Here is a 23,953-nt window from a genome sequence, read left to right as displayed (position 1 = left end):
TACCCACTGAAAAAATTAATCTCACATACATGTAGATGTTCTCAGCTCAGATAAGATTGTCTACGGTGCGAGGATATATATCGTAAACCAATTTTTTTTAATGATGGGAGTATTTTGAGAGTATTTCAGTGTCAAATCTGAATTGTGGGGCTTGTTAATTATATGGGTTGATCATGGTATATGATTGTGATGTGAATAACTTGGTGGTGGAGTTTGACTCATCCAACTAACCGTTGTTATCCATTAATTGGTGGGTTAGATCGAATTTTTATTCACAATATAATAAGGTATTGATTTAGTAGTATAAAATCTTATTAAATTTTCACGTAGATTAAAATGTTAAAAATTCTATCTTATAAGTAATACTTGTTGATAATCATACACCGAAATTAATTCACAGTACTTATAAAAGGGTACCTTTATTTATGAAATGTTGGTGAGCAACAACTTTGAACACACTTGCTAAAAGCTTCTCCAACCTCTTTAACTCAAAATTTACTCCATTATAATTTATCCCATTTTCATGATAGAATAGAGATCACATGTTCTACTTTTTATATTTCATTGTATTTTAATCTAATTAAAAGTTGTCATATATTTAAAAAAAATCAAAAAACATTAAATACTATTTTTTGTTATTTAGTGGGATTCAATTAGTTTGGGACATAAAGACGTAAAGTTTTGGGATAGAGAATTCCGATTCTTCATGATTCCTTTCTCCTTTAACCCATCCATAAAATATAACATAAGGTGTAAGTAAAAATAATTCATTTTCATTTCTTTATTTTTATCCAAAACTTTTATTTTATTAGTTTTTCATCACTTAAACTTCTTTATCTTTTACTTTTGAATTTATGTTTACCTCTTGTTGGACTTCTCCACGACTGACAAGCTTCTAATCACCAGGGAGTTTTACCCCTTGTTGGAACTATCTGTGATTAAGAAGTCTTCAACCACTAGAGAGTCCTATTATTATCAGGTATAAATGAGAGAAGAGTCATAAGCAAGACTCCAAGCCATGAAACAAAACATTAAGCTAAATTTTCCATGAGTTTTTTTCACTTATAAACCATCTTATCTATTATCTTATACCCAATGTGAAACTTCTTACTTGGATATACTAAACATCCTTAATTCTAACTTCTAAATATTGTTCAAATTTAAAGAAATGAAAAATGATATATCCTCCAACTAAATCCTCCTATTAGGACCAAGATCACATGTCCTCATTCATGTCTCAATTTCCTATCCCGATCTAAGAGGAAGTATCACTGAATTAAAAAGAAAATTCTAAAAATATAAATTAACATTTTTTATTTTACTTAGATGAACTTGATTGACCCGATACATGAAGACATTACTCTCATCAGAAAAGTTATAAATAAGCCAACCCATCAAACTCAAATTTGTTTTTGGTAAAGTTGTTTAATCATTGTGAGTGAGAGAAAGGAGATAAAAACCATCCCATTCAAAATTCACATTGCACGTGAAGCCCAACTGTCATCAAATTTTCACCACAATAACAACACATAACAAAACATATCATCATTATCCATTGAATATGTTACAAAAAAATCATACCAATATTAACAATAGTCACAAACTTATACCCATCACATCACATTTACACAGTTTTACTATCTCATTTTTCACACTATATAACTTTACCACCTCATACATGAAATTCATGCCATTTCTAAATAATGCAACAAACTTATTCACCTAAAAAAATGTACCACATGAATACTCCACAAATATAATATAATTGCTCAAAACTTTTCTATTTTTCTCTTAGCATCATTGAGCATAGTCACCAAATTGGTCCATTAAAAAAAAATCGAACTATACACTCAAATGAACTACGTACTCGTACCCGTACCACCTATCTTGTAACTATCTCATACAAAAGCCATTTTACATTTTCAGCTTTTTTTGTTTAGCAAATTTTGAAATGGATGAGAAATATGTTGGTTCTTCTTTGTCTTTCATTCTCTCTCTGCTTTTTCTTCTTAATCCATGAAAAGCACCCACTTTTTCTGCAAAGTTGTTCATTATCTTTCTTTCTCCACTCATTATTTTCTGTTTTTGATGTTGTTTCTTTTGTTGTCTCCCATGTTTCTTTATCTTTCACTTCCTCCTGCACATGCATTTGTACCTCACATCAATATCATATTTGGAATCTTGTGCTTCATAAATCTATCAATAATTTCTAATATTGCTATATTAGGATGCATTAATCAACATCAATCTATGTCAGATTTCATAGTAAAATGTTCCTTTATGAATCTCACTAAATTTACTTGCATAAACTTTTCTCAAGTTCATTACATTGTAATCATGCTCTTTAAATTGGTAAAAACTATATACATAGAGCATGTGATTCTTACATATTTAAGTGTTCAAACTAAAGTTGGGTATTTTAACTACTAATCTTTCTAACAATGCATTGGGTTAAGAGTTATATTTCTAGGATCGTCATTACTCAAAAGATGAAGATATATCATTATAGTACTAAAAAAACTACTGCTTCTTTGAATTAAATTTTAAAAGTTACATCCACTTTTCGCATTCGTGTAGAAATCAGTCAAAATTGATTTTTTACATTTAAAAAAGTATTTTGTACTAATATTTACATCTTATATATTAAAGAATATTTAGTTGAAGCTTCCTTCCCATATTATGTGTATGATGAAACTTGAAAAATTATTTAGATTAACCACTATGGACTAGATAATGTTACTCTAAAATGTTCACTCATATTCCTTGTTAATTAGTAATATTTTATTTTTTTAAATTACAATTAATTAATATGAAATGTAAACAAACAAGTACAAATGTTAATACCATCAAATCACTCATATTTATACTATATGATTCATTTTTTTTTCAATTTTGAATTTTATGTATGGTATAGAATTACTATATTTGTATAATGATTTTCATCCAGTGTAATATTCTTGTTCTGCCTCAATACTGCAAGGCTATGATCTCATTATATGACAACTAGATTTGATGCTCTTATTATCTTGGAAAATGCACCCTTAACTTGTTCCTTTCTATTTTGATTGAAAAATTCAAAGCTTGAGAAATTAAGCTAAATTTGTAACTTGTTTTCTTAAGTACTTTCTCATAAATTCGTGAAATTTTGATTAAATAATATATCTTTTAGTATTGAGAAAGACTTTTATGAAAAGATATTGATATCGAAATAATCAATAAAATCATGATACTAATATTAAAATTTAGTAGTCCTAGATTTTTACATAAAAAAATAATACATGTGACTCATAATATATATATCTCCATATAAGTTTTTTTTATATGAATGACCTGATTGATTGGTCCTATTAATAAATGCAGCATCTTTTCTATTATGGTAAAAAAATAGTTTATTTTTAATTTTATAAATTAAGGTTAATATTTGAACGACCTCTTTACTTGTTGGATAGTGTAATTCAAACTAATAGTTCACTTCTATTTAAATAAGGAATAAAATATGATGTATTTGAACTTTAAAAGATGAAATTTATAAAAGTAATTTATGATATACTATATCATTACAATTAAAAACTAAAAAAAACTTTTACTTTAAAAAATTAAAACAATAAAAGGTCTACTATTTATGTCTTATACATGAGTACAAGAGGTATACTATTTATGTAGATAAAAATATAATTAGGTTTAAAGTATAACACAAGAGGAAATATAATAACATCACCAACCCAGGCTAATTTTTGTGTTGGTATTTTTCAAGTAATGGCATTTATAAGACACCATTAATGCCATTCATAGTTTAAGGGCCAAATAAAAATGTAGTGAATGGTTCAACTTAATTGGTAGAAAAAAAAATGAAATATTAGATGCTCAAATGGATTTTTCACTTCATATATTAGTTATTTTGATTCATTAATATAATATTAAACTATTTGATATTTAAATCAAGTACTTTTAAGTTGTATTTTTAACTAATGAAGATGAGTGATATACATAGTGTTTCAAACAAAAAACCAATAAAACGATAGTATAATGGTGTAGGGTCTTATTCTATTCCTAAATAGACCAAAATATTAAATATTTGTAATTAGTTTTTACCGATAAGATAAAGGATACCCTTTATTATAACACATACCTGCTCCTCAGATTTGGTTTTGGAATGTGAAAAAGTTGAGTCTTGAGATAGCTTCATTGATCTATCTATGATGGATGGAGTTAAAATACTACTAGTAGTGCTTGAACTAAGATAAGGTGGTGTACTTTGAGTTGCTGCATCTTTTCTCATTCCCTCATATTTCTTCTCTATATACAACAAATATCAAGTACAATTGTGAAATAACTTAAATTGTGAAGAGTAAATATCAGTTTTGGTAATTAAATTTTTTTGTATGTCTAAATTTGTTATCTCAAAATTTGAAAAATTTAAACAGGTCCCCAAAAATATTAAACATGAGTCAAAATTGTATTTCTAAAGCATTTTTTATGACCAATAGTATCGACTATTTTGACCCACATTTGCAATCTTGGAGTACTAGTTTGAACCTTTTTTTTAGGACAAAATGTAGGTATTCACTCTAACGGAAATAGAAAATAAAATAGCTAATAAAAAATTATCATCTTTTTTCACATATTTTTATTCTACACATGACTAATAGTGTATAATTTTTTAGTCAATTATGTATATTGGATGATCAACAATTTAACCATTAACCATTAACTATACTCATTAATCAACATACTTATCCTTCAATACACATGATTAACCTCAATTTTATACATTATTAACCAAATTTAGAAATGGTGTAAAAAGTGATGTAATAACATAGTGATATATATACCTGGAATGTGAAATTGAAGAGCAACATCTTGTTGTGTGTAACTATAATTAGATGGTTTTGTTTGAATTTGTGTTGAGGAATAAACTAGAGGTGCTGACATGGTAATTCTGTTTGATGTTGAACTTCTAAAGGATCTTCCACTAAGTGTTTTTGCTGATAAACATTCCATTGGTACTTCACCTGAAACTGGGTTGCATATATATTTTTCTGCTTCATTCCATTTTGAATTCAAAGCATACCCTTCAGGAGATAAACACTCAAAATTTCTATACCCTGACCTTGCTTGCAATGCTGAAATCAAACACCAAGAATTTGCTTGAAAAAGTTAATCAAAGGCGTCATAGTAACACTTGTTGGTTACCCAGAATGACCAAGAGGTCTAAGGTTCGATTTCTCGTAGCAACACTTGTTGGGAAAGGCAGACATGTACCCCTACTGATATTAGTTCTTTATTCATAGGGTTTGATGAATATACCCATGATTATATGAAAAAAATATTATAAGGTAAATTTATTCTATGGTACCTTTAAGAGCAGTAGTGAAAGAATAGGTTGAAGGGTCTATTTCATCTGCAAAAAAAAATGATTTTTTTAAGGGAAAAATGTAGGTAAGAAGTTAATGAAATCATTGAATATGAATGAAAAATGAAATGTACCTTTTAATGGGTATCCAGGTGAAGAAGCAGTACTAGAAATAGTTATGTTTGATCTAAAAGACTTTGTATCTTCTCTAAAGCTTCTTATATATGATGCTGAGTACCTTCTAGATTTGGTGTTTTCTCTACTGATTCTAGCTTTTATTGCCCATTCTGTCAAATTGAATTCTGAATCATCTTGTTTCTTTGAACTATAAGAAGATGGTTTCATTTCCATTGTTGAGGCCATGGAAAGAGTTTGAATTGAATAATGTAGAATTGTTATAAAGTTGAAGGTCTATCTATACTTATATTTGTACATATTTGAAAGTAGATGCAGCTTTATGATATGACCAAAGAGACTTTATAGTTAAGAGGATTAAGCTTTTTGTCTCATAAGTATTATGTGACATGTGGCTTTTGTATCAGCTTTAAGGTACCATTTGTTCTTCAGAATCAGTTTGGAATAGTTTATAAATAGAACAATCAGAGTACAAAAATATTGAAGACTCAAATTCATTCTAACAAAAATAAAAATGAATCTAAATGTTGGTCTAATTAGTCTTAGTTAAGGGTTTTAGTGTTATTTTTTATATGAAATAATTTGATTATTATTTGAATCTTTTGGACCAATTTGAAGTTTTTCATTTTTGGATCTATAACTAGAAAGTTAGAGTGTCTTTTTAGTATAGTCAAGGATATCTCTTACTATATAAATAAGAAAATAATCTCTTTTTTAGTGTGTGATTATTTCTCTTTACAAGTGTCGCTTCCAACACCCAAAAAAGTAGAATATTTTGATTTCACATGAACATATTTTTTATCTCAAAAAGTACTTACTCTATTGCTACTTGTTGCGATTTCAAAAATATATTTTATTATTAAAATTTTAATTTAAATATATTTTTTCAATCAATATTAACACGTGTCGAATTGATATACTTTTTAGTAAAGAAGATATACTAATGTAAAGCAACAAACACTATCTAACAGTGCAAGACTAGAACATGCTAACTACTGTAATATGTCTGTACCAAAATTTGGTGTTTCTGTTTTTGAATCTTGAAGGTGTTCAAATGTTTTATTTTCTCTCTATAATGCAAGATTTTTGTTATCTCTTTTTGGTATCTGCATTAAATTGCTTAGAGTTCAGTAGTAACTTTTCTTGTTCTTGGACCCACAAGGTGAGATTCTAATATTTAATTTTATCTTATTTGGACACAAAATGCCAATTGATTTATTGTACGGTTCTCTGTTGAAAAAAGACAAATTATAAATTTGTTACCTTTTCAATCTAGTTCTATTAATTAGCAATGGTTTTATGTCACATTCCATAGAGCACATAAAGTTCCATGAGTTGAGACAATTTTTGTATAAAATTCCATGAGTTGGGTCAATTTTCAAAGATTAATATGATTCTACTAAGGTAACAATAAATTAAATTAGTTTATACTTGTTTATCAACTTAAAATGTATACTTTAATCCTGAACTTTAAGATATACTTTTAAACTCATTTATTTTACATATATGTTATTAATCCTTCATGTCTTGGCTGGTGATTAATATTAAATCCTACAATACAAGACTTTTTTTTGGCAGATTTTTGGTGGATTTGATATTCGCATAATAATACTATTTTTGGTACTATTGACTTAGACACAACTTATGTAATTAAAAATGTCCACCATGGTTATAAGGATTAGTTTTCGTTAAGCAAATTAGTGGTGTTTTGCAAAATTTGTGTCAAATAATGTAAACGAATCTGCATATGTGAATTGTCTCAACATAGTCACTCTAAGGTTACCGTATGATGACTCTCATTACAAGCCAACTGAACATCATGTTCTATAGCAAACAATTGTGCTAGGATAGGAGGCCTAGTTCCAAGCTTATTAGAGAATCCTGAAAGACATTGCACGTCATGATTATTAACATCTCAAGATGATAGGAACGAATACAAGCTATATCCACTTCAAAAGAAAATATATTAGTAATAAATTAGGAAATTCGTATTCAACATATTTTTAGAGAAGAAAATATAATGGCTAATTTCATGACCAAACTTAGTTTGAGTCTTTATGTCTCTTCTAAATTCTAGGATATATCATCATTAAGAGCTCTAAACATCCTGCAAATGAATCTCTACCCTATACTTTAATTTCTGTTTTTTTAATTTCGATTGTACTAAAAAAAATACTTAACAATATTTTTTTTACTAAATCAATACTTTTTTTTTACTTACATGACATAGCTATAACTAATCCCAAATTTATTTCATTCTATTTATTTCTCCATACTCTCCTCATACCTTATTTTATTCATATTCTTCTTTATTAAACCTCAAACTCTATCACAATCTCCATCTATAACACCAAATAATTTTATTTTAGTTTTCATTGTGAGAGTTCATTTTCTTTTGTTACTTTTCACTCCAATTCGAGAATTAAAAGAGAAAACTTCTAACACTACACTAGTATGTCTAAAGTTGAAAGTTTTCAATTTTTTTAACTTCTAACAATGCTAGTGTAAAAAGTGTTTTCAAATTCAACAAGTGATTGTAGAGAATGTATGTTTATTTTGGCTTGTTTGAATGTATAATTTTTTAAAAGAAATATTATTTCCAACAATTATATGGTGGAACAATCATTTAAGTGGAGGACATAATTGTTATTGGATGAAAGTTAGAAGCTAATTTCATTTGAACTAAAATAAATAAATAAAAAGTTTCAAAAGTAACTAAGCCAGTTAAACCAAACACATTGATATGATTGTGTTGTCTTTTATGTAACTTGAAAAAAGAAAAGCATATTAGTTCATGGAATGTATTTCGTGACTAGAATTAGTTGATTTGATAGATGAGAAACATGCTATCTTAATTCTTAATATTTTTCATTCAATCTTTATAATCATACACTATTTCGACATGTCATTATCGAAAGTATAGTTTTTTCAATAAAATTATACATTTCAATAGTCCATTTTAAAATGCAGCTATGCATAATTTTTTTTTTAAATATCACATCTAAATTTTTTAATAAATACCGACTAAATGTGTAGAAATCTTCAAAAATAACCTCTTTTAATTTTTTTGTCGAAATATATTTTCAAATTAATACATTCTAATAAGTATAAGTCAAAATTTTAAGTTTTCAATTTCGATATAGCTCTGCTAGAAGAAGCTATTGAACAATGGACCCAAAAACGAAAATAAAGTTAGGAGAAGTGGGCTTAGTGATAGTGAAGAGTGAGTATGATAATGATGAGATTGATATTATAAATGAAGAGGAATAATGAGTATGATAATTATGACAATAAGAGAAAATGAGAGTGAAAATGACCAAAATCAAATGGCTGAAAATTAAAATTTTGAAGTGTAGGGTTGGTTTGAGTGTGTGGTGGATGTGAAGTGGAGTTGAAGATAGTGGATGTCACTTGTCACAAGAGTAATAGGGAGTGGTAACAAAGGTGAAGGTTGTGCTTCTCCATGTGCATGCCACATGTCTTTACTCATCAAACTTGAGGTAAAGGGTCCTAAAATTATGGAACAAGGGTCCTACTCTGAACCTTATCATTGTCTTCACTTTTGTCTTATGTGTATGCCAAGTAGGCATCAACAAAAAAGATGTTCTCTTTATTTGCCACTTTTGGGGTTCAAATACTTCATTTATTTTATCAACTTTTCTTAGGGATATGTCTCATGTTCATATGCTCCTTCATTTGCATATCCAATAACATTTTTCATATCGGAAAAATATTTAATTATTAAATTTTTAATTTAAATATATATTTTTCAATTAATTATAGAAAGTGATACATAGAATGACATACTTTTGGGATAGCCGATATGCTTGTAGTTTTGACAGCCATTACTTGTTATTAACCATTCCTTTGGGAAATAATATCCACAACCACTGACCAATCAAGATCTTATAGCTTGATATGTTTATATAAATGACAATTGAAATGAAAAGATATGTAACCTTAGGACAAAACAGGTCAGAACAAAACATTTATCTTATCCTATGTTTGGTGAATTTTACAAATAAAACACAACTGAGGTTAAAAGGTAAAACATTTTAGTCTCCTTCAACATCATGTTCTATCCATGCACCACACATTACAAAAGAATTCCTTTATATTATGCAATTTCACCACCCTTTATATTATGCAATTTCACCACCCTTTATATTATGCTTACCTTGAACACTACCATATGAAAAAGAGAAGAAAAAAATGTATATACTAATAATGCAAGAATTTTATATACTATCAATCTATCATACACTATTCATTTTTAATCATCACTGACTCTTACAAAAAATAATACAAATGAATGATGAATAATATAATAATCGTATATAAATTTTTATAATCGTATATAAATCTTTACACTCATTGTGCATAGATATCACACTACAAAAAATGTGAGCTCATGCATAGATATCACACTCTGAAAAATGTGAATGATATAATAACCATATATAAGATATTACAATGCTAAACAGAACTAAAATGAGGGAAATCCCTTAGTCCTATTTCTTTTTTATTCTCTTGATTGTATTGAAAGTTATCTCCAAATTTCTGTTTTCATTCAGGCTTAAGAATGATACTTGCCTCAGCCAAAGAATTTATACAACATAGAAATGCAATAAATTGATCATAATTAACTGTTAAAGCACACAAGGCATCATAATGGTAAGTATAAAGAGAACATAACAGGTGATAAAGGTATATAACTATAGCATAAAAAATACAAGATAGCCCTAACACCAGAAAAATATCTTACAAAATAGTACCATGGGCATGACTAGAATGAGGAATTTCAATAAAATGGACACTATTCCAACAAGCAGAGCAACCCATTAAGCCAAGATTATGTCTTTTATATTGAACCCTGCTAAGTTCTGTGGCAGTGAGCCATGATTTCACAACAACCTCGAGGAGACAGCCATCAAAACAAGTTGAGTGACATCCAACATTTTTGTTGGAGGCATGTGGTCTTTCCAGGTTACTGTAATAGGCCTTGTAGGGCAGTGGCTTTACGCTGTTGAAAATCGCGACTCCAGAGTTTTAGAACCCCACATACATTTAACCAGTCCCACGATCTTGCCAATCTAAAACAACAACATAAAAGAATTAGTTGCATTCGTTATGAGGAAAACCAAAACTTCAAATGACCTAGAGCTGTAAGATCAACAAATTTGACATCCAAGGGTAAAAGAAAGTATCATCAAAATTCAACTCAATTGGTCCGGTGAAAAACTCAACGTTTACACGATAACACCACAATGCGTGAAAGACAATAATAATCAGATGACGATTTTCTGTCATGATATATATTCAATTATCAGGTCGATTATATCATATCGATATCTTGACATTGACAATCAAGAATCTATACATAAATCTCTAGCAACCATAAATGGAAACCAAAAAAGTTTTTAAAAGAAGGTGCGAATGCAGGAAGGTTAATTTACATACAATTCACATACCTTTCAAGAGTTCCAGTATCTTAAGGATGCCCTATATGATGAGATAACAAGAGCACCTGACACGAGGATTAAAGACATTTCAACCATGTTAATAAAGTAATTTAGGCCGAGGGTGAAAATTCAAGACAAATAACAATTAGATCATGTTCTGGAGCATTTCAGTGTTTGGACAGAGCTGAATTTATCATAACAAATAATATTACTTACTATGAAAGATGACAGCATATATCCAGGAACCACACAAGTACGCATTAGAATGTCAAGGGAGCCAGGAATTTTGATTTCCTACAAACAAGTTTATTCATCATAACTTTGTAGCAGGTAAGAATTATAGGTTACTGAGGTTGCACAATGAGCAAATGCTTACCGCTGAAAAGGATAAAAAAATTGAAGCAACTTCAGGAAATCGCATATGCATATAAGCTTCCTGTTGAGCACAGAAGTTTCACATGTTAGGTAAGTAATATAGGTAAGAAATATCAAAGCAGGAGCTGCCGAAGTGAAGCAATCACAAGTAGTTGTAGATCCCTTGTAATATTTTTATATAATGAAACTATCATCTTAACAAGAGGGTGGAACCATACATGAGGCTCCCACCATTATGGGACCCTGCTGTCTGGGGGAAGGTAAGCTGTATGCGAGCTTACTCCCGAGCCCCCATGAACAGAGAGGCTGTTCCCATATCTAGAAAAAACTAGACGCCACACAACGTGTAACAAATACATGCAAAATAGGCTATGGCAATTTTCGTAGAAGAGATATCATATACATTTTTCAAATAAAACCTTTTAATTTTACACACCATATTAAGAAAAACTTGTTACATTTTCTTTTACTTTTTATTTTACAATGGTTTGTCAAAGAAAGGGTGTGGATGAGAAGTACAGGAATGTCCAAGGAACTAGAGTTGAACAAAAGTCAGGCAGGAACCTATGTAGTCAATACCGAATAGCAGAGCATATGACCCCATAAACACTAGTGGGTAGCGGGGTGATCACTATTGAAACATTCAGGGAATTAAATGTTCAAAAATATAAAACAAATTTAAAGACATTCATAATTAATAATAAAAATCCACTGTCACTAACATTGAAATCCAATCTCAAATATAATTTAACCCTCTAAGGCTTCAAAGAAAGTAGGGAGAGTTTAGCATAACAAGGATGAAGAGAAACACAAACAGAAGAAACAGAGAAAAAGCAATGTACACGAGACAAAATGCATTGAACGCAGACCCACATGTACACTAAAGGAAAGAAAAAGCAATGCACATCAAGACAAAAACAAGGTATACTAAAGTAAAAAACAAAATGCACTGTACATGACACTATCATGTAAACCCACTGCATCAAGTTTTTAAGAAAAAACACTGAACATTACAAAACAAACCTCAGGATAATATCATATCAAGTAAAGTTTTAAAAATTAGGGCACCTTCATTCTAGGTCATGTGATAGACCCAATTTTGAAAGTGGAGCCTGATTGCAATCACGCAAATGCAGCAGCCTGAACAGAAGCAATGGCCAGACCTAGGGATTTCACCCGTTACCAGCTCCAGAAAAACACAACGTGACTGGTGACTCACATAGCAGCCAGCCAACAACCCACACACTATCACAGCACTATCAATTACTTAGGCAGGAACAAAAAAGTAAATATTACCTTGTCCTAGAATCAGAATGGAATTTGAAGCTAGACAAATGATATCTTGGATCTTCTCACCAGAGAAAAGAACATGATTAACTGAAACAGAGAGAAGTTACTCTGATTACGAATAAAACTTAAGAGAACATAACTACAAAACTGTTCTTAGATCCTTCATTTGTATTGAAGGAAGAAAAAAATGACAACTTACCAAATCTTATGCACTAATGGGGGGGGGTTATATGAGCTCTGATTTGCAAAGTAAAAAAGGATGAAATAAAATTATATAATTCCAAAAATGAGAGAAAGAACAATGGGTCTATCGACAGGGAGCAGATCCCCACCCCTCATAGAAAAATGCACAAAATCTAAGTGATATATATTTTGCTTGTTTAAATAAGAAAATATATTGGACTGTCAAATGTATTTTGTAAGTTGAATGGGCTTTTATATAAGTTTTATTCATTGAAGTCTTCAATTTTATATTTATTAACTTTGGGCTTAACTATTTTTGGGCCAAGCAATGGCAGATGTGCATCTCATTGTTCCTTTTTATTGGATAAAAAACCATAGCCATTGGTGTCCAACTTTGTTTTCTTGTTTATAATGTGCTATTAACCCAAAAATGACAAAAACGAAGAATGGAGTTTTAATCTAGAGTGTCCATATTGTTCTGTGGTTTTTGTTTGTCAAGGTTTATAGCAAAAAATTCAATACATTATTAATAGTTACATTTAGTAAACTCTAGAGAAGTGCTGATTGAAAATTTAAGAGAATATATTTAGAAGGGGCTCTTTAGAACATCACTTTTGTTTCTTTACCTGAGTACTTAAGAGCACTCTCATCACCTAAAATATAGCATTACGCTGAAGCTTCATTATAGAGTAAAAATATTATTAGTCACAACAAATAGGCAGTTACAACTAGCATGATTGATTAGCAGGTTCAGCGTCAAAAATGGAATTTTCACTCTAAGCTAAAATGCATTTGCTAAAATTTGTGTTAATAACAAGGTATTTTTTAAGTATATGTCAAAGTATAGTGCTATAATTAATTCATATGAATTTATTTATTTATTTTGGCTTGTCCAAAAATTCAGTTTAAGCTCTGCCACCGCTCATATTGGAAGAAACTATGCCTTTCCCCCGGTCATTCAAAGATTAGCAATCCATGCTGCAGCTTATAAATTTCCAGTTCAAAAAACAATTTTATCAATAATGGTTATGAAAGTTTCTGAACCTGGGAGATGCATTAGCTTTTTATCATCATCATTTCCATCAGCTTCATTTAAAGCATTTTCCACATCCATTGCATTGAACAAGTACACAGAATGACATCCATCTGATATCCAGACAATCTGGGACACTACAAGATTATAACTAAACTTTAGTTGCAGAGAGAAAAAGGAATGAGAACACAAATATCAGTCTTTGACATGGACAAAGATTACAACTATTAACTAATAAAGGAAGACATTCTGTCTAAGTGATGTGGTCAATCTGAAGCTTTAATCTTGAACTAACCATGAATGTGTATTACTCAATAACCTTTACACTCTTGTCATTGTCATTTGAAACAAAGGTCATTCATTAGATCACAAGCCAGGTTAACCTTTCCATCCACAGAAGTAAGTAAACTATCAAACCCATTCTGCCTCTCTCGATAAATTTTTAATCCTATGGTAGAACATCAGTTGTTAACGTCTAACATCAAACTCACATTATACCAAGAGTTTTCCAACACAAAGCCAATGCATTTAATAAGAATAAGTAGACAAGTGAACAACAGCAAGCAATAGCCAGTTCATGGTTACCACAAACATGGTGCATGGAAATATGCAGTATATATAAGATGCCATAAAGAGCAACTATATCTTTTCACTAAGTATCAAGCTATAAGTCACTCAAGCCTATCTCGTTAAGTTTTTGAAGAGATAAAATACACAAATATAATCCAAATTGATTACAAAAGTCGAGCATATTGAGGACCTTTGGATCACTTAAGAACCCTAATAAAGGTAATATTAGCCCAAAGTGGCATGTTATTGGTATAATTTTATTGTTCTTTAAGACTAGGTGTTTTTGGATTAGCAATAAAAAAAAAGATTATATATAAATTGGTTATATGATGTTAGGAATCAATTGCACGGTATAGAACTTGAGTCCCACAACTGATAGCATTTGTGGTGTGGTTCTACCAACATTTGCATCAATTTGTACCAATGTTTCCTATCATGTCTCACAATTGCAAATGAGCAGAGCAGACAGTGACACTGAAATTGTGGTGTTTATCTGAGACTCAAAGGGCTAGTGCAAATCCAGCCTGCATGCACCCGAGGCTGAGAAGCGGGCCGCAGGATGGAATATTTGGATCCCATTGCAAGGTATGAAACTCCAATCTCACATCATAAGTATAAGATTCCAGTGTGGGATGCATATCACCATAAGTTCAACCACAATTGGCAGCTTTTGTGGTGCGATTCTCCCAAGTTTAGTATCATCTGATTATAATCGAGAATAATAGAATATTTATGTTTGGATATGTTAGCTGAAAAGATTTTAAGAAAATTTATTTAATTTAAATTGTTAAACAAACAGAGAGGGTGATTGGGAGAAACTGTCTCTCTAGACCACACAGTATTCCCTTATTTATAATGTGATTACAATCAATCAATGAGCTAGTTAGAACTACTTATAAAACCCATTAGCAGCTACTAACTACCTTAGTAACCATAGTTGACTGGTCAGTGATATATTCATATAAGTTTCAGCAAACACATGATTATTTACTGTCAAATACCATGATTAAATGGAATACTTCAACCCCACCATCATTCCATGTTTTGCGACTTTTGCAAACATGAACTTAAATTCTTCCCCCGAGAAATCATTCACAAATCAAATTTTGAAAATAGAAAAAGAAACAAAGAAAGAGACACATACTGGTAGATACATCAGGAAGAACAGCCAGATTTTGCACATTCATAATATGAGGCAGTTGCCTAACATGACCAGTGATATCTACTCCTATGCCAGAATTTGACAAGGATAGTATGTGTAAATCTCCATCTGAGTCCAACATCAGAAACATCCTCTGGGACAGAGCCTGAATGGAAATAACTTTTACTGATATCGGTATCTTTGAAATTGATTTTGTTTCAACCCCCTTTCCCTTCAATGCCATAAAACATGCACCTCCATTTTGTTTGACATTTGCCTGCTTTACTAAAAGTAAAAATACATAGATTAGATACATTACTGAGGAATATTGAAATAATTTACAATTGTACATAGAATCAAGCAATCATATTATAAGATCCCTACAGATCTTCCCTGTCAAGAATTGAAGGGATATCATAAAATAAAAGTAGATTCCCAGTCTGCCAGATAGAGATTCCATTTCTGAAACAAGAAATTAAAAATACATCCCGTAGTTGAAGATTTGTTCCTAATATTTAGTTATTTACCATCTACACCTTGAGATTAAACAAAGGAGACGATGAATTGAGATCATAGCTTAGTCAGCGAGAAAAGCCAAAAAAATGTGCTAGCAGGACATATAAAAAAATCACTTCTGGCCTGAGTAAGAACTTTGACTTCAACTGCCAATACTTTTACTGTTAAAAAATGACAGAGAGTCATATTTATATCCCATCATAGAAAAATGTCAGTTACTCCTATTAGGTAATTGCTAAGTTCTAGAATTGTATCACAGTTCACAGAAAATTACTCATCGAGTTATCCAAAACTAAAGATACCATTAAATGGTCTTAAGCTGTTCAAAAGAGATGACTAATTGCTCAGCAAATAAATGCATTAATACCAACTGTTAAATTCACAACAGGACAGGAAGGTTGGTAGCAACACAAACATCTGCACGTAAACATCTTAATTTTTATTTTTCAGGGTAATCTAGAATAACATTTCCTATAGTAATTCATGTGGAGCAAGACTCCATTTTTCTTGATCTTGCAATAAAAGTTTCTACCAATATCCTCACGTTGGTTGAAGCATGCATCGCCTAAACTCATAACACGTGCCAATAACTACACTCTTAACATAAAGTCCAAAATAACTGAAATTGTAGATTTCCTACAACCTAAGCAAACACCCATGATTTCGCCACCTTTCAAGATTTGCAAAAACACATTCCTTTCTTAAAGGATATAATTCCACAAGTTGTCCTTTTCCAACAACTCCAAAGGTTTATGTATTCTATCCTCTCCCAATCAATCGAATCTTCATGACAGTTATCAACAATAAATATCATTATATTAAATATCAATAAGACCATATTCAAACAAAACCAATAACAATGTACCCAAAAAAACAAAACCAATAACAAAAGCATTTACATAACTCCAATTATTTCACAACACAGTAAAAATCAAAACTTGCTTAGAACACTGCACTTACCAGCAACACCATGTTTCCCATTCTTCCCATAATCACGAACAACACCACCATTTGGCACCTTGGAATTCAAATTCCTAACTTTCTTAACCTTCCCTTTCACAAGCCTCCTTAATCCAAAAACCCTAACCCCATTTTCTTCCCCAAGAAGCAACATCCCGAACGAAACACTAATCGACCAAACCGGCCTCGAACACTCAATCACAGCACACCTCATTAACCTCACAACCTCACCACAACCATCATCATCATCATCAATCCTCAACGCAAAAACCCAAACTTTCGCAGCCGAAACAGAGTACATAGCAAAATAATTAACCGACCCAGAAACCCTAATCGAAACCCCATGTTTAGAATTAACCAAAACACCCAAATTAGGTTCAAATCTTAGATCTTTACAGTCACCACAAAAAACACTCTTCGGCCTATAGAACACGTTCCCAACACTATCAAGTATATAGAACCTTAGAAGAATAAAGGAGCGGTGGGGCCCAGCAACGATGAAAACAACACGAGGGGTAGAATCGGGATTCCGATCGCGGCGGAGGAGGACGAAGGAGGAGGAGGAGGAAGGGGAAGGGATTAGGGTTTGGGATTGGGGAAGGGTAGAATCGGAAATAGAGAAAGAAGGGTAGAGGGAAATGGAGGAGTCAAAGTGGGTAAGGGAGAGAGAGAGAGAGGTTGGTTCAAAAGAGAGAGATGTAGTGAGAGGAAGGGAAGAGAGAGAAGAAGGGGTTGGAAGGGTAAAATTGGAAGATTGGAAAAGAACCATTAGAACAAGAGACTATAGGAGAATAGAAGAGAAAGAGTTAGAGGAGAAAGATAAAGATTTGAAATGGCATTGATTTGGTTGGAATTTTTGTATTAAGAGGGAAGAAGAAGAAGAAGAAGAAAAAAAAAAAAGAAGAATAATAAGGGAACCAAATTGATATACATGAGTGTGGTGGGTTGACTTGTTTTTTTATTTTGAGAAAAATTGTTATCTATTTTTTTGGGGTTTTTTTTTTGTCAAATTTTAAAATTGTTAAATTCATTCCTCAATTATTATTTTTAATTTATTATTTGATAAAAAATAGCATGGAGAAACAATATTAATTTAAGGATCAAAATGTTGATATTGCTTTTTTTTCAGGAATTGAACTCTTCAAATTTTAATCATCTTAGAGATCTAATAAGGTCTTATATTACTAAATTAGTTGTATCAAAGTGGTTAAGTGTGACTTTTATTGAGATAATCTTCATGAATTAATTCGTTTTATCCCTACAAACCTTTGTTTTTGTTTTATTAAATAATTGATTCCTTAATTACATGTAGTAAGAGAAAGATCAAATTTATTTTTATACGAGAATAAAATATCTTATGGTATAAGGAAATAAGTTATCTCCTTCAGTTATTAAAATTATGATATATGTCATATTTAATCAATTTCTTAAAAAATATTTCTAAAACTAAACAAAACAGTACATGTGTCATATTTTTACTGGCAGGAGGAAATAAGTTATCTCATAGTATGAAGATATATTTTATTCTCTTTTTATATTCATTTGATTCTTGTGAGTGATATTTGTTATCGAGAGCATTATTATAAAAATCGACTCGGATCAGTTGGTCTGTCATGTTCAACCATGAATTGGACATATTACTAGTTTGAGCCTCTCATCTGTGTGATTTTGCATCCAATGAGGATGTATCAGTTCGACTCAGCTGATTTAAGCCAAAAATCGGCGATTCAGATGGTCAGATCAGTTGGACGAGTCAAATTAATCAAAAAAATGTTATTTTTAAAAAACAATGTCCTTTTGAAAATGAAAAAAATGGTTTCAACTTATTTGACTTCTTAACTTATGTTCCAGCAAAATATTTGTTGTTTAATTAAATTTTAAAATTATTTGTGGACTTTTGTTGCAATTAAAACTTAAAAATTGTTATAATAATATTTTGTGACATTTTATTATAATGAAATTTTCTTTGTCGATTGTTTAATTTTGTATAATAATATTTTTAAATTTTGAATATAAAATTATTAAATAATATTACATGTATTATAAATATTTTAGAATTTTTAATATAAACTGAATCAATTAGTTCAATAGGCTTAAAACTTAAACTAAAGATTCCTGAGAAAGACAATTACACATGTATGAAATCATCTTCAGTATTGGGTCATCTAATAATTGAATATAACTATATAAGGCTAGAGATAAATTTCTAAATTTTAAATTTATCTAATGCAAAAAATAAAAGATCTGGATCCTTATTTTAGTTTTAGTGTCACATATCTAAATTTAGGTCAAGTGCTAGACTCTATAATATTATAGAGAATTCTATATCATCTAAAAAATATTAATTTCTTATTTATAGAATATACAATAAGACGTGCCATATATAAACTATCATAAACATATTATAATGTCAAGATTTAAAACGTTACGCTTTTCATAAAGATAAGTAAGAGGAAGTATATTGTTCTCATGGACTTCATTTGATGAAGAAGTCTTGCTTATAAATGAGTATTCTCTTCGTGTGATGTTGATTTCTCCATATCTATGGAATGTTGGTTTCTCACTCTTAACTCATTTCTTAATAGTACACTAGTGATTAATATAATACACTTCTTGGTTGAGTAGAGTGAGGGCCACATCCTTAATTTATAGGGCATGATAAGGTGCTTCCGTCATACATCTTCCTTTATGGAATTGGATTTCCAAATAGTTATGAGTCTCAAACTGAGTAGAATAACAAACTCAATGTGATACTTAAGTCATTAGGCTCTCCCACCTAATAGACTAGTCTTTTGGGTTGGACTCTTCTCATCATGTGTTTAAGTTCTAACAATTGGTGTCTTTTATTGAGAATTGTGCCACAAAAAGTGATATCTATAGGTTGGATTAAGGTACATTACCTAATACTAATAGGTGAGTGTAGCCGCCAAAAGAGACCATCGAGTCAGTGTCGATATAGTGAAAGTCATCGTGGACGTCAGCTCTTGAAGGGGAAGCAATGTTGGGAGTCCCACATTGAGTATAATAACAAACTCAATATGGTACAAGCCATGATGCTCTCCTACCTAATAGACTAATCTTTTGGGTTGGACTCTCTCATATGCTTAAGTCCTAACAGGACCACATCCTTAATTTATAGGGCATGATAAGGTGTTTCTATCATACACCTTCTTTAATGGAATTGGCTTTCCAAATGGGTGCTTCTATCATACACCTTCCTTCATGGAATTGGCTTTCCAAATGGTTTAGTCATTTCACATAACCTTTCATGTAAGATGACTTTACAAATATATGTCACTTAACATAATATCTATTTGATTTCATATAATTTTTCAAGTAGAAATAATATCATAATACAATAATATTTCTTCCATAAGTTAGTCAACATAATTTAATTATATCTTTAACTATTAAATCATTATATTAGACATAATTCTTATATGATTTTCACTCAATGCACTTGTTGAAGGAAATGGTCTTATTGAATTTATTCCCATCCCCTAAAACAAGTCCAACAACAAATCATATATTAGAAAGATCTATTATCAACCAAAACAAATAATAGATACTACTTGAGGTCAATTATAATTTATAAAAAAATGCTTTTATACCACTAGTGAAATGAAAAAAAATTAAAGCAAGATGCTTGTGGTTTTTTTTATTAAATACCAAAAATTAAAGCATGGAAAGACCAATTAGATGGTGTTTGTGACATTGAGAGTATATGGTGGTGAATCGTCGAGACAAGATGACAAAACACAAAGATCTAGCAATGAATGTGATGTGTGGTTGGCAATGTTGATTTTTGAGTTTGTGAGTGAGGAGAGGAGATGAGAGGATTATGGTATTTTAATAAGGGTTGGGGTTAGATTTAGAGATGTTGTGTAAGAAGAGTGTTGAGTATATACATCTGAGGTCTCATATTAGATATGATGAGAGAAGTGATGAAGGAGTTTATAAATGTAAAAGGCTCATAGAACCATTGTCCTAAGGTTTTGTTTCAAGATATAATGTCTAACTTATAGCTCTTCAATCTTCTCATGCCTTGATAACAATGAGACTCCATGTTGGTTGTAGATTCCCTGGTTACGGACAAGTCCAACAAGTTGTATCAGAGTCGATGGTTCGCTTGAGACATGATTAATTTAAGGGGGAACGAACTGGTAAGTGTGTGGTACCCACACTTGAGGGGAGATTGTTGTATATATTAAAATGTGAAGTCACATATTGGATATGAGATAGTGAATGAAAGAATTTATAAGTAGAAAATATTCACAGAACTTCACTTATAACTCTTCACTCTTCTCATGCCCTAGAAACAATTGGAATCCTTAGTGGTTGTAGCCTCCTCTATCATGGCCAGATCCAACAATGACTCTTAGCTCATGTGCCAGATTATGACAAATGAGGGTGAATGACGTGTTGACGGGACAAGGTCCATTAAAGGCATTGTGCAAGAATATATTAGATGAGTTGAAGGGAAAGAAAACATGACCAAATCGTGATAGGAACCACAATTGTGTTGGATCCAGAACCCTAGAAGTCAATGTATTGATTTGGGATCAAAGTACACGTAAATTTGTTTGGCAAAATTTAAGTTGAAATGTTTTTTTTTATTAGTTTTCACCTTATTTTTCAAAACGACAAAAAAAATCATGATTTCAGTTTTTAGTTGTAAAATTATACCTACTTTTACTACTAAAATACCCATCATCACTATGACACTACCACCCTCGAGATCACCACTATCATCCTCATAAATCGTGGTTGAGACCATCACTACTAATACATTCAATAAAAAGTGAATTATTAACATAGATGTAGCAAAAATATTTTAATTTATAGAGGTGGGAGAGACTTTATATTTAAATTGGGTGATATATACTAAAGATGATGAACATTATCATTATATATGGCCAAGATCTTTTATGTCAAATCATCAAGAAGAATATAGATAAAACTATAGTGGAAGCGTACCTTAATATATTCATAGAGAATATGGTGAATAAACCTTATACCAATTTTAACATCATGTATCCACTAATTCCATGTTCTTTGTCATTGTATGCAACTACATGTTCATATAGAATATGTAGGTTCTTTGGTCTTATAATTATAGACCACTCAAAATTTATGAGAAGAGTAAGGACGTAGCCAAGGATAACATAGACACCCGAAATTTCTAAGCTTGTGATAATTTGGAGGAAACCCAAACAGATTGTGATAAGGAGAAATATTGTGAAGATATGGAGTGGGTAAACGGTTGATCAAATATGCAGCAGTACATAGAGCATACAACCAAAACTGGAGAGGTAGTTTAGCATGAGTGAGTAATGATAATCATGTTTCAACAATATGACGATGTCCACGTTCGACATAGCCATTGTGTTGTGGTGTGTGAGGAGGAAAAGTAAGATGAGAGATATCATTTGTAGATAGATAGGGAGTTAGCTTTTGATATTCACCACCATTATCACTAAAGAATTGTTTGATTTTACTGTTAAAAAAGTTTCAACCAATGCTTTGAATCTAACAAAAATATCAAAAACTTCTGATTTTTTCTTGAGTGGGTATAGCCAAGTATATTTGGTAAAATGGTCCACAAATATAACATAATACTTGTAGTTATCATTTGAATAAATGGGAGCAGTCCAAACATCCGAAAATATAAGTTCAAGAGGATTTTGAGATGTAAGAGAAGAAATAGAAAATGGCAATTTATGACTTTTATTTGTGTTGCAAGCATTACAATGTGACAAATGAAATTGTGGAATTGATAAATGAAAACTGGAATTTAAAATCCTAAGAACAAATAAAGAAAGATGCCCTAGACGATGATGTCAAGCATGAGTAGGTAACTTGACTGAGACATATGCCTGAGGTAAAGGTGGTCTCCACTCATAAACACCATCTTTAGCTAGACCTTAGAGGAGAGTATGACCCTAAGAAAGCTCCTTAACACGAAAAAGAGATGGCAAGAACTTAATACTAGTGTTATTTTCTTGGCAGAATTTAGATATAGATAATATATTGTGAGAAATGGATGGAACATGCAAGACATCTGAAAAAGTGAATTTGTAAGAAGATGTTGAGAGTGAAAAGAACTTGTATTTTGGATGGGAAGTGAGGAGCCATCACCTATCACTAGCTCTTTAATATTGTCATATGAAGCATGAAGTGATAGGTTTGAGAGATCATTAGTAACATGATGTGAGGCACCACTATCAAGAAGCCAGACATTGGAGGAAGGATGCATAGCAATCGCAACATTAGCATGGGGAGCACGAACACGAGGTTGATATCCCTTATGCACCACACGAGTTTGGATTGTTTGAGGAATTTGAATAGTAGGAAATTGACCCTTGAATGTAGGACAGTGACTAAGAGAATAACCTTGTTCCCTACACCATTGGCATTTGTGAAGGTAAGGACGGTGTTGGCGAGGTGCAGAAGCAACAAGTAGCTTGAGTAGGTTGATAGTTTTGCTGTTGAGAAGAGCCACGAGCATAAGAAACTTTGACATGAAATTGGCAGCATTGACAGTGGCAGGAAAGTTGGAGGGAATAACCTTAAGAGAAGCAGTAATCTCTTTGTTGATGAGTTTTTCATGGAGCTCTTCAAAGGTGATGGGAGTGTCACGAGCATTGACTACATCAATAACAAATTTGTATTATTCATAGTCTAAGCCAAAGAGTACCTTTTCAATAATGTCTTTGTTAAGGTTAGAGCACAATGCGGAAGCACATGATTGAATCAATTGAGAACAAAAGAGAAGCAAGTAAAGGATAAAGAAAAAAACACACAAGATTTAACGTGGAAAAATCCCTCAGTGTGAGAGGAAAAAAACCACGGGCGATCAAGAGCAAAATTCCACTATGTAAAAAAGAAGAGTACAAGAAATCCTCTTATAATGATGAGGACAAATGACAATATTT

The 23,953-nt window shown here is 31.2% G+C and overlaps 3 protein-coding genes across 6 annotated transcripts in view; all 3 read right to left on the bottom strand.

The window, feature by feature from the left end:
• Positions 1,746-5,888, bottom strand: LOC109347407. Of its 4 annotated transcripts, XM_019587243.1 has the most exons (6): positions 5,711-5,886; positions 5,488-5,677; positions 5,357-5,401; positions 4,833-5,123; positions 4,130-4,296; positions 1,746-2,137 (listed from the first exon to the last, which is right to left on the bottom strand). In XM_019587243.1, exons 1-6 carry the CDS (start codon positions 5,714-5,716, stop codon positions 1,937-1,939), a joined length of 900 nt encoding a protein of 299 aa, XP_019442788.1. In that variant the 5' UTR covers positions 5,717-5,886; the 3' UTR covers positions 1,746-1,936. The 4 variants fall into 4 exon arrangements, with proteins under 4 accessions (XP_019442788.1, XP_019442787.1, XP_019442786.1 ...); XM_019587242.1 differs by having other exon boundaries at positions 1,746-2,146; positions 4,139-4,296; positions 5,488-5,888; XM_019587241.1 differs by having other exon boundaries at positions 5,488-5,886.
• Positions 10,112-17,877, bottom strand: LOC109347406. Its single transcript, XM_019587240.1, has 8 exons — positions 17,019-17,877; positions 15,546-15,827; positions 13,843-13,968; positions 12,622-12,702; positions 11,327-11,386; positions 11,167-11,244; positions 10,960-11,015; positions 10,112-10,581 (listed from the first exon to the last, which is right to left on the bottom strand). The coding sequence occupies exons 1-5, from the start codon at positions 17,785-17,787 to the stop codon at positions 11,358-11,360; spliced, it is 1,287 nt and encodes a 428-aa protein (XP_019442785.1). The 5' UTR covers positions 17,788-17,877; the 3' UTR covers positions 10,112-10,581; positions 10,960-11,015; positions 11,167-11,244; positions 11,327-11,357.
• The window catches only part of LOC109346933, a 2,063-nt gene continuing 968 nt past the window's right edge, over positions 22,859-23,953 (bottom strand). Inside the window, exons 2-3 of the mRNA XM_019586672.1 lie at positions 23,157-23,666; positions 22,859-22,941 (exon numbers count right to left, since the gene is read on the bottom strand). Coding sequence (XP_019442217.1) covers positions 22,859-22,941; positions 23,157-23,666 — 593 coding nt within the window. The remainder of the gene's footprint in view (positions 22,942-23,156; positions 23,667-23,953) is intronic.

The sequence above is a fragment of the Lupinus angustifolius genome, chromosome LG05 (genome assembly GCF_001865875.1).
Source record: "Lupinus angustifolius cultivar Tanjil chromosome LG05, LupAngTanjil_v1.0, whole genome shotgun sequence".
Classification (NCBI taxonomy): Eukaryota; Viridiplantae; Streptophyta; class Magnoliopsida; order Fabales; family Fabaceae; genus Lupinus; species Lupinus angustifolius.
The sequence above is the reverse complement of the archived record's forward strand: the minus strand, read 5'-3'. Positions and strand labels throughout refer to the sequence as shown.